This window comes from Brassica napus, chromosome A7, assembly GCF_020379485.1.
Source record: "Brassica napus cultivar Da-Ae chromosome A7, Da-Ae, whole genome shotgun sequence".
Taxonomy (NCBI): Eukaryota; Viridiplantae; Streptophyta; class Magnoliopsida; order Brassicales; family Brassicaceae; genus Brassica; species Brassica napus.
Window position 1 is genome coordinate 27,144,056 of NC_063440.1, and position 11,939 is coordinate 27,155,994.

The 11,939-nt window shown below is 35.8% G+C and overlaps 1 protein-coding gene and 1 pseudogene across 4 annotated transcripts; one reads left to right on the forward strand and one right to left on the reverse strand.

Annotated features, from left to right (window-relative positions):
* The first annotated feature begins 22 nt into the window (after nucleotides 1-22).
* Nucleotides 23-6,134, forward strand: LOC106354613 (DNA topoisomerase 2-binding protein 1-A). Of its 4 annotated transcripts, none has more exons than XM_048736335.1 (17): nucleotides 23-383; nucleotides 474-516; nucleotides 605-726; nucleotides 989-1,096; nucleotides 1,612-1,756; nucleotides 1,830-1,921; nucleotides 2,168-2,261; nucleotides 2,372-2,852; nucleotides 3,007-3,164; nucleotides 3,293-3,654; nucleotides 3,762-3,929; nucleotides 4,130-4,420; nucleotides 4,504-4,941; nucleotides 5,024-5,071; nucleotides 5,147-5,220; nucleotides 5,570-5,660; nucleotides 5,882-6,131. In XM_048736335.1, the coding sequence occupies exons 1-17, from the start codon at nucleotides 201-203 to the stop codon at nucleotides 5,957-5,959; spliced, it is 2,976 nt and encodes a 991-aa protein (XP_048592292.1). In that variant the 5' UTR covers nucleotides 23-200; the 3' UTR covers nucleotides 5,960-6,131. The 4 variants fall into 4 exon arrangements, with proteins under 4 accessions (XP_048592292.1, XP_048592293.1, XP_048592290.1 ...); XM_048736336.1 differs by having other exon boundaries at nucleotides 3,022-3,164; nucleotides 5,882-6,128; XM_048736333.1 differs by having other exon boundaries at nucleotides 5,024-5,220; nucleotides 5,882-6,134.
* On the reverse strand, nucleotides 5,997-7,846 carry LOC106354616 (annotated as a pseudogene).
* Between the last annotated feature and the right edge of the window lie 4,093 nt (nucleotides 7,847-11,939).

The following is an 11,939-nucleotide window of genomic DNA, read 5'->3' on the forward strand; positions in this document are numbered from 1 at the left end:
GACCAGTGAACATTCCCGCGTCTCTCTCGCGCCTCTCTCGCGCCTCTCTCTCTCGATCGATCGATCGAATCCGGCGAAAGACTATTCGGCGCCTGGAGAATCCACCATCATCCGCCGATTCTAGGGTTATAATTCTCCATTGCTATTACAGAATCGGAGATACGGGAGAGATAATCGCGCCGTTTAGGTTTCCGGCGGAGATGAAGACGGCGACGCAACTGTTCAAAGGGGCAAACGTGTTCATGTCTCGGAACCTGGTGCCACCTGAAGTCTTCGACACACTTCTCGACACCTTCAAGCTTAACGGCGCCGAAATCTTCCTCTGCTGCGATCCCTCCCGCAACGGCCCCTCCGACTTCCACGTCATCGCTTCTCCCCAGCACGTGCGCATTTTAATTTTTTCTCACTTGCAATTTGCCTATACATTCCGAGAAAAAAATCTGCTCTTAACTTCGTTTTGGGGGATTTTGCAGGAGAAGTTCGAGGATCTTAAAGCTAAGGGTTGTAACTTGATAGGTGAGATGAGATTTTGCTTACTTCTCTTCTCGCTTGACTCTGTGTTCGTCAATGTCGTTAAGAGGTGGTTATGTTTACTGTGATGCAGGTCCGCAATGTGCTCTCTCCTGCGCGAAAGAGGGTAGACCCCTGCCACAAGGGGGATTCACTTGTTGTTTAGCCATGGATGGTCTTAAGGTTCTTGCTTCTGGTTTTCTGATAGATGAAAAGGTTCTTCTTCTTTCTGTTAGTATAATTGATATCCTTTGTAATTTATTAGGATCTATTATTCCCTTTTTTATATAGTGTCCATGGGAATGGTTGTGAGTTTCAACTTTAGGTAACCTGTTGTCAATGGAGCTGTCTGTTTACACTATGATGGCAACTAAGAAGCATGGAGATTACCAAAATTAATATATTCTTAGAGAAATATTTTCTAGTTACTGGCTAGGACTCATCTCCCTCTAACTGGTTGATTGCAAATATTCTTAAGGTCAAGATCGAGAAGCTAGTTACTTCCATGGGGGGAGTTTTGGTTTCCAGAACTTCTTCAGATGTCAACTTCGTCATTGTGAAGAATGTCTTGGCTGCTAAGTACAAGGTATTTTGCTCAAATATTGCCATTATTATTCTTTTTACCTTCTAAAGAGGTTCACTTCACACATCTGTAGATTATCATCATAGGCTACCGGTTTAATTTTTTGCTTTATGAACATTTTCAACACTGCTGTTTTTCTTCATGCATCTCAAAAGATTAATCAATTATGTTAGATAAACTGTAAGTATATCTCTCTGCTCATTTAGATTCACTCAAATAAGCACTAGGATGTATATTAAATTTTCCAGCAGTACATAGTGATTTCGTTAGAAGAGAGGCTTTCGAGCGGGAGGAAATATTTATTATGCAGTATGCACCTCTAATGAAGGCCTCTAGTGAAACAACTCGCCTTTTTACAGAAATTGTTTTGGATCAATCTTTTGCCTCTGTTGGCTTATCGTATCTACTATATCCTGAAGCAGAGTGAACCGATGAGGTTCTCAAGGAAGCTGTTCAAAACCAGCTACTCTTGTTTCATCGTGGCAGCTAAAGATACTTTATTCTTTGTTAACTTGCAGTGGGCCCTGTATGTTCAGAAGAAACCAGTTGTTGCACTGAGTTGGTTACATCAGTGTTGGAATGAGCACCGTGTGGTTCCGCAGGAACCATATAAGATTCCTCCTTTTTCTGGATTGAGGATCTGTGTCACAAAAATTCCAGCAGGTTAGAAAACTGGCTTGTTCAACATGTGCGAATCAGGTTCTTTGTTGATAGTTAATCAGTAATTTATTATCAGACCACCGTAAGGGAATGGAGAAGCTTATTTCAGAAAATGGAGGGAGGTACTCTGGGGAGCTAACAAAGGCGTGTACACATCTGATCGCTGATATATCCTTTGAATCAAAATTTGAGATTTCCTAATCGTAGGTCATATTTTCTGGGTGCATTTAGTTGTGCTCATAAATTTGCTAATCATTGGTCTGATACTCGGGTACTCTGAAGTTTGAAGATATGTGACTACAACATTTGCATGGTTGAAGTGTAGATGCATTGCTTAAATACTTGTGGAAAATTTTTGTTTATAGATTTTGTAGTTTGAACTTAAATGAAAATTGAGTCCTTGACATTGCATACGCTGCTGAAGGTGACAAATACAAAGTTGCTCGGAAATGGGGTCACATTCAAATTGTTACGCGGAAATGGTTTGAGCAGTCCATTGCTAGAAAAGGTGACATTTGGTGATTCTGCACCCTTTATAATCTGATCAGTATATCGGTTCTCAATAAGCTAACATGTTCATTCCATAACTGGTATCATATGTCACCCTGTTATGTGCAGTTTGTCTCAATGAAGAGCTGTATCCTGTTCTGGGTTCCATATCCTCGAGTAGAGGGGTGAGAGGCTTAGGAAACCATGATAATCAAGAAAAATTTCCTGAATGTCCAGTGTCACTGTCGCATTCGACTGCGGTCGCGGAAGACTCATGTGCTTCTTATGCTCAGTCTAGAGAGTCAGATATAGAACCATGTGCCTCACAAAATCGTCTTTCCACATCTATGAATCCCAGTAGCCATGTTAAAGAACCAAGTAAAGACCCAACTACAGAGCCGCAAGAGCAAAATATTGATGGTTGTACCGCCAAGGATTCAGTAACTGAAGACAATGACCTGTACTTGTCAGATTGTAAAATTTTCTTGCTTGGTTTTGAAGCTTCTGAAATGCGTAGGCTTGTTAAGTTGGTCCGAAGAGGTGGTGGATCACGGTATATGATGCTTAGCGAAAGAATGACGCATATTGTTGTTGGAACTCCTTCTGAGAGGTAATCTCAATCTTCTCACTGCCAAAGTAAAATTTTGTTGCTTTATGATTTTTTTTCTTCAGTAAAATTTTGTTGCTTTATGATTTTTTTTCTTCCTTTTTGTCTCTTGTTGCTTTGATTAAATTTCTGTAACATTATGATGATCTTTACATAGAATACTCATTTACAGTGAGAAAAAGGAGGCTAGAAGTGTTGCAGCTTCTGGTGTCGTTCATGTAGTTACACCCAATTGGCTTGAAGATTGTGATCGTGAGAAAAAAGAAATTCCCGTTCATAAAGTATATACTGCTCACAACCTTATTCTTCCAAGAGGTCTGTTGTTGGCTCCTTTCACTATTTTTTTTTCAATTATCTCGGACACATTCCATCTATTCAAGATGCATCAAGACATGTCAATGCATTGTATTACACTTCTCTAACTGACACGTTTTCTGTCACAGATTCTGAATGCTTGTCGAAAGGATCTCGTGCAGGAATGCCGGGTATGGAAAAGGGTAAAACTTTTCCTCAGACCATGGCATATGATTCCCCTTCAAGGAGTATCAGTATCTCAGATGAAGCAGCAACTTTGCGGGGAAAGAATAAAGAAGCAGTGCTGGACGTTGGCAGGAAAGATGAGATTCACGTGGAAAGAAAAATAGTATCACCCAAGAAAAAAGAAACACTTAGTTCCGTTACAACTATTAAAAGCAACGAACAGAAAATTCAATGTGAATCCAGTGGTCAGAGCAAGCAAGAAAGAAAGTCATCAGTATTTAAGGGGAAGATATTTTGTTTCTCAGATTCGTTTCCTCAAAATACGGTAAGTGGTTGTTAGAAGATTAAGCTTTCCTTGTCTTGCACTGGTTTCTTCTTTTCTGAGACTCCATCTCTGAGGTCGATTGATTTATGTATCATCTTATTCTGCAGCGACCCGAAATCGTGGAATGGGTGAATCAAGGAGGGGGAGAGGTGGTAAATGATTCTTTTATGAAGAACACAGATTTTACTATTGAATGCCATGGTATGTTCAGGAGTGCTGCTGGGACTACCCAAACTACTTATGTCTCGAGTCACTGGGTTCGATCTTGTTTAGAGGTATCATTCTTCTTACTGCTCATCTGTTATCTACTGGTTATACTATCTATGCTATGGAGTACTGTCTCTAACTGTATACCATCATTTCTTTAACCCTTCTATATCTACATTAGCTTTCCGTTGTAACTGTTTTGTACCGTTATACTTGCGTTTTATCCTTATCAAGCTTTATTTTTCTGGCTTTTTTCTTGGTGATGTAGGATGGTTGTTTATTTGATATTAGTAGCCATATCCTCTATTCGCCTCTTCCCTGCCAGACTCCTTTGCCTGGATTTGAAAGCCTTCGCTTTTGTGTATCCCATTATGAAGAGAAGGAAAGATTACTCCTTAAGAATTTATGTTTTGTTCTTGGAGCAAAATTTGTGATAAGACAAACCAAGAAAGTGACTCACTTGCTATGCAAATTTGCTCACGGACCTAAGTATGACGCAGCTTCCAAGTGGGGAATAGTTCCCGTGACATCTGACTGGGTGTATGAATGTGTTAAACAGGTGAGCCTATGTTTTTAAAATTGTTTCTATCACATCGGATCGTTAGAATCTAACGGAATAGTCTTGTTTGTTTTTGTGTGTAGAATCAAGTTGTTTGTCCAGATAACTATCATCCAAAGGAAATGAGCACTCAAGACCGGGAAGCAGGGATCGGCTTGGCAAGTCAATTTCATACACAGTCTGTGCCAGTGGCGTCAAGGGAGACTGAGTCTCTGCTTGGAAGCCACTCTGAAGATAGGGTAAAATCTCAAAGTTTTGCTGGGAAAAATGGCTGCGGTAAAAGTGAGGTAAACAACAGACTTGGAGAAACTGGAAGGGAACAGAGTTTTCCGTCTAAGAAGGCAAAACTTTTGCGAGATGGTCAAGAAAATGATGCGTTTCCTATGGATGAAAGTTCAAGTAACTTTGCTCGCCCTTTAAAATCTGGAGATGGCATTGGTTTTGGAAATAACGTAGCAAGTGGTCGTGTAGTTCCAGATGTGGCTGATACTATTGAGGATCTGTTGGAGCAGACAAGTAAAGTGAGTACTAGTTAACTTTGTTTTCTTCAGTTATTTAATCCAAGTTAAATTTTCTCATTATTCACCTCTGGTTTCTGTTTAGATTCAAGATCAGAACTCTCCTGGGAGTGGAAGGATTTCAGAGAAAAATGTATCCTTATTTGTGTGCTCATTGAATTTATTAATATTTGGAATAGTTCGACTCCTTAATGATATGATACAACAGCTTTTTTCAGCTAGTGAACAATACAACAGCGGGAATCATTCTGTGACTGGCCTGTCTAGACACTGGATAAACAGGTAGCCTTATATATTCATCAATTGCAAATCTGCATTTTGCAGATATTTCTGGAATCAACCCCAAATGCCATGGATTTTAAAGAATTAGGGACACAATTATTCTTAGTGTTTAGATAAGCATTGCCTGATTCATGTACCCCTAAATCTTTTTTCGTTTTTCTCTAATCCTAAGTTCATAGCTAGTACTTATTATTTCTGTATAGTATACCTTAAGCATGACAGTACGAATATTAAGAGAGTGTAAACAGACTAAATGGTGTGCAAATGATCTGAGAGACTAGACTGTTTCACATATAAATGTTGCTTATATAGAATTAATGTTCAATTAAACTCTGATGTGTGTTTTCAGGGTCCAGGAGAATGACGATGCAGGCAATCCTCGAGGAGATGTAACTCCAGGCACTTACGGAAACTTTAGTGAGACGCAGACAGAGTCTCAGGTTATAACTCTTTACTCTGCAAAATACCTTGCAATCAAGTCTGGGATAATATATAGTCAGGTTTCTAATCCCAGTTCTGGATTAAAAATGAAACTGCACCTAAAAACCTTCCGTGTTAACACTTTAATTATATATTTGATTCGGAATCGGTTAGCTCTTAGTACTCTTGTGATTGTGGTGTACAAGGCCAAACAGTGGTAATCTCTCTGTGATTGTTGCAGGTTGTTGGTTACGAGGAAGATCTTTCAGGAAGGCAGATGCTTATCGATAGAGTTAGAACACGAAGCAGCTTAACATAAAAGAGATGAGAGTGAGGTTGTGTGTGAAAATAGAGAGAAGACGACAACATTCATCATTTATTTTGTAACGTTGCAAAGACAAATATCCATTACAGAAACAGCGACTTAGCTGCATTAAAAAGTGATGAATCATATGTAGACTGACACAGTTACAAAGGCAGAAGAAAAGAGAGTGCACACACTTGTATTCAAACACAAGTCACGGCAGAGATTCATACATCACATGAAAAACAAAATACAAAGGCAGAAGAAAAGATGCCAAATTATCAATTATTAAATTTGACATTTGATCAAATAAAACAGTGAAATAACTGTCGAAAACAACATTTAGAGAGACTTTACAGCAAGAAAACGAGGCTCCTTAGGCATAAACTTCTGGTTTGCATAGATATCCATATAATCTCCAAACACAAACTTTGGATACTTCTTCTCACTTCCTTCCTCCGACACCGCCGCTGGCCCAATGGCCGCCTTGTACGACGGATTGTAAAACGAAGCAATGGACCTCCTGTTTCCTTCCTCCCTCGCCAACACCCTATGCCATGCACTCTTATACCTACCAAAAACCCAAACCCATTTTCATCTAAACCGGTTTTAACTTCAAATAAACCAAACCGGTCTAATGTTATATACCTTCCGTTGCTAAGAACCTCAATCTGATCACCAATGTTGATAACAATAGCGTTATGCACCGGCTGAACATCGATCCACTCTCCATCTTTCAACACCTGAAGACCATCGTACTCATCGTCTTGGAACAGCAAAACCACACCTCCTGCATCCGTATGAGCTCTAAGACCGTTCACGAGCTCAGGATGAGGACAAGGCGGGTAATGGCTGACTTTGGTTCCAAAGAAAGCCGTCTCTTCTCCATCTTCTTCCATCCCTTCGTTAAAAGCTTTCTTTATGTAGCCTTTAGGCAAACCCAAGTTCCGTCCATCACTTCCATCATCTTGCTCGCTAGCTTCCTCACTTCTCCTCTGTACTCCAACATCGCCTCTCTGAAAAAACAGAGCATATAAAGTTACAACCTTTGAATATAAAAAACAGAGCACATAAAGTTACAACCTTTGAATCGAATTTGATTTGATTTAAATGTTTTAAAGTGTTTGTTTACTTGAGGCCAGAGGTGTTGGATGGCCATTCGTTTTGGTTATGGTCTAGGAGAGTGAAGACATCTTCCCAGTCAACGCTTTCGAGCTTCTCTCCAGAGTTTTTGTGAAGCAGTTCGTTGAGTAGCTTCACGGGTGTTGAGGTCTTGAACGCTTCTTCTCTCTCTGTTTTGTAGCAGTCTGAGCTCAGCTTCTTCACTTTGTTGAGAAGCTCCAGTGGGATCCCATGGTTCACCAGCTACACAGAGAACAGAGGAAGCTTATAAGAACAGAGTGATATATTAAAGCTCTGTTTTTTTTGGGTTAAAGATACGAACCTGGAAGAAACCCCATTCTTCGCAAGCTCTAGCGATGTCGGAGAGTGTCTTCTCCCTTTCTTCGCCGTTGATCTTGGAGAAATCAATCACAGGAATCGCCATTTTCAGATCCGCAAAGAGCGAGGCAAAATGCTCTGTTTTTGGAAAGTCAAAGACGACTCTGTTTTTTTTTTTTTGTTAATTAGATTTAGTTGTGAGGAGATTATGGAAAAGCTTAGGTATGTATTTATACTACTCAGTACTCACATATTTTTCCGTTTTGGTCTTCTTTTCAACTCTTAAGAAAATTAGTATATAATGTAAAGTGTTACTCTTCATTTTCGCTATGTTATAGACTTACGTTCATATTAAAAATTTAAAATATGTTATACTAGTAACTTAAATGCGTTAAAACCGATGTGTTTAGGAGATTTGACTATCCTGAAGCAGTAACGGTTTAATTCATCATCTTAATGTAGTACAGTTATAATTATTTTTAAAAACAAAGAGTTACATTTGCGTAATCCTTGGGCATTAATGATCTTGACAGTCGACAGGCGCTGACGTTTGACCAACCATTTTTTTTTCCTTTTGGCGCAACCGGTTACACCGTTAATTTCGGTTGACTAAAGAGAAGCAATTACTAGTATTATTTTCCAAATTTAGGGACCATTGTACCATACATATACATAGACACCTAAAAAGTAAAAACTAGTATTTGCATGGCAATGAAAAATCATTTTAATTCCTTTAAAAAATAGCAAGACTCTTTCATTGTTCAATGAACAAAAGTAAATCTCAATTTTCTTTTTCCCTCAAGGATACTTGGATTGTATCTAAACATTTTGCAATATTTATATCTTTAATCCCTCAAGGATACTTGCAATATTTATATCTTTAATCCCACTGAAACTTGCAATATTTATATCTTTAATCCCACTGAAATTAAAGATTTTGTACCGTATTTTATAAGAAATTAAACTTGAGTTTGATACTTTTTATCCGCAAACAGCGAGGCAAAATGCTCTGTTTTTGGAAAGTCAAAGGCGACTCTGTTTTTTTTTTGTTAATTAGATTTAGTTATGAGGAGATTATGGAAAAGCTTAGGTATGTATTTATTTATACTACTCAGTACTCACATATTTTTCCGTTTTGGTCTTCTTTTCAACTCTTAAGAAAATTAGTATAAAAGGTAAAGTGTTCATTTTCGCTAGCTATGTTATCGACTTATAGTATTTGTTTTATTTCATTATTGATAAATATAGCTACTGTTGAATCTTACGGTAGAAATTAATATGAACGTAAGATTCAACGGTAGCGAGAAAATTAAACACATTAAACACTATTTAATTGAGTTTTAAAAAAGTTTAATAAAAGGGAAAAAATGTTTTAAAAATGTTAAAATTTAAAAGTTTAATTTTTTTAATTAAAAACTTAACAAACGTTTTAAACTTTTTACAAAAAATAAATTTAAAAAAACGGTTTACAAACTTTTATATTTATTTCTTTACAGACGTTTTAAAAAGGTTAAATTTTTTTACTAAATTTTTTAATAAAAATGAAAAAAACGTTTTTAAATAATTTTTTAATAAAAAGTCTAATAAAAAGAAAAAAAAGCATACACATTTTAGGGAAGCTATAATATTACAAATATTTTTTGATATTTATGACAAGATAAATCGACTTATACACGTTTTAAGGAAGTTAGAATATTATAAATATTTTTAGAATAATTTCTTAACTGAAACTTCCATAATTTTCACCAAAATCAAGTTTTCTTATCCGTAAAGTACACTTTCTACACTTCGTAGAACCAAGACAAAAATCTCCTAAGATTCCACTTCATGTAGCCATTTGAGTAGTGTCTAGATTTCGCATTCTTAGAATATTAAAATACCTCATAAAAATAGAAACATCATTCGTAGAAAAAGTAACTAACTTTACAATTAGTAGAATTCGTATTCCCCATATTTAGAAGTTTAATTAAAAGTAGATTGCTCGTTCTAAAAAAATTAGATGAACTTGTTTAGTCTGTAATTCAATTTCTACTAACACATATTCCGTAGAAGACAAAAACTACTTTTAGTAGAACATAATTTAAAATATAAGTTTATCAAGTTTTTCAAAAAAATGACAGCTTGTGTATATGTGTGTTTTATCAATTTTTTATATTTTTTATAATTATTATTGATTTATTTCATTAAGTTTTAGAAATGAAAAGAGTAAAAAGGAGAAATAATAGACAAAAAAAGTTATACCAAAGAGACAACCATGCTGTTTTTTTTGTTCTTTTTGGCAATTTTCTCTAAAAACTTTAACGTCTAATTGTTAAATCACGTTTTGACAAAAAGTTAATATAGTTTTGATTTGGTCGAATTTAGAGAAATATCATTTTCAAAATAATTTTATTTTTCGTTTGAAAAATAAAAAGAATGTTGCCGTTGGATATAAGAAAAGGATTATGAATGTATATATCTCATTGTGGAAAGTCAAAGATTTGTTTCTTTATAATACCCTCCATTTTTAGCCAAAATATTTTTACATATATTCTACGTTGTAGTCAAATAAAAATATAAACAAAATCTCAAATTCCATTTCCCTTCAATCTTTTCATTCTTGTGTTTTTAGCCCAAATCTTTTTATTTATTATTCTAAAGAAACTCTTGTGTTTTTTTTTATTGGAGAATCTTCTAATGGCCCTCTCAGGCTTGGTGGAGTTTCTGAAGTGGCCTCGACATCTGATCAACTTGGTGATGGTGTTGACAAGAACGAAAGATACGCTTTAAATATACAAAATGCTATGAGTATAAAATCTATGCAACGGCCAAGAAGAAAGAGTAGCTCAACTTCTAATCTTTTTTTAACATAACAGTAAATGAATATGAGATTGGCATTGACTATCCTCTCCCATCTTATTACAAATATTACCAACAAGAAATAAATGAGTTTGTCGGAACCATCAAGAAAAATTTAGCTACTTTCATCATCCTTGGTCAGCAAACTAGATACAAAGATAATTACATCAGTATCAAGGCAAAGCTTCATCATAGGAAGAAACTCCAAGGGTACCAACCTTGTTTTAGAATTGTAAAAATCCAATTGTGAATAAAAAAGTTGAGCTCCTCGCAGGATTCTTCACAATTGGGTTCTTTACAACTCTGAAACAAGGTTGGTATCCCTAGAGGCTGAAGCTTCTTCCTATGATGAGGCCTTACATTGATACTGATGTGACTATCTTTGGATCTGGTTTGCTGGCCAAGGATGATGGAAGTAGGTGGATTAGTCTTGATGGTTCTGACAAACTCATTTGTTTCTTCTTGTCCGTGTTTCTTTAGAATAATATATAAGCGGATTTTGGCTAGAACACAAAAATGAAAAGACTGAAATGGAATTTGAGATTTTTTTATATTTTTATTTGACTACAACGTAGAATATATGTAAAAAGATTTTGGCTAAAAATGGAGGATATCATAAAGAAACAAATCTTTGACTTTTTACAATGAGATATATATACATTGATAATCTTTTTTTTATACCCAACGGCAACATTTTTTTATTTTTCAAACGGAAAATAAATTCTTTTTTGAAAATGAAATTTCTCTAAATTCTACCAAATCAAAACTACATTAACTTTTCGTCAACGAAACGTGAGTTAAAAATTTGAGGTTAAAATTTTTATCACATTTTGATCAAAAATCTTTAGTCTTCCACCAGAAACAAAACTATATTGTATTGAAGATGCATCCTGGAAGTCACTGAAAAAGTTCGAATAGGATGGTCCTTAACAACCAAAGAAGGCATTCTCAAACTTCAAGCACTCAATAAGTGCTACCATGTCACCTTTGGTAGCAGGATCAATTGTAACGTTGCTAGCTGTTCAACTAATGAATCGACTTGATATAAACAAGTTGTGTTTCTAGGTGACTGTGTAAAATTGCTCACAATTTTGGATCAAATGGTGATAGCTAGAAGCGGAAAGGAAGCAAATATCATGACGCAACACCTATAATACAAGATATCTTAGCTCTAGCAGGATTGAATAGATTTAGTTTTCATCACGTACCTAGAAATTTGGTTCAGTATGTTGATCATTTAGCTAAGAAAGCCAGGTATAAAAATCAAGGATATGTAATAACCTGGTTTTAGGTATAAGCCATTGTAAAACCTTTTAGATGAATGAAATGGTAGGAAAAAAAAAGACTGAGAAAATATATAGCTAGCATGAGTCACTTATGATAGTGGTTTGTTATGTGGATCTCTGATATATGTTTGCTAGTATTACTGACATTATTAATACATTTCCATTTCATTATTTGATTTTGATAGTAGTTATGACTTATGATAGCGATTTTTTATATGGATCGCTGTTATATGCCTGCTAGTATTATTGACAGTACTAATACATTTCTATTCATGATTATTAATTAGTTGATATGATTTAATGAGAAACAATTATCTGCTTTGCTCCCACTATTTCACATGCAGACAGTCACTGCACCACTATAAATCTTCAGATAGAAATTAACTGTATTATATATATGTATACATATATCAAAGCAAGGATACTCTAAT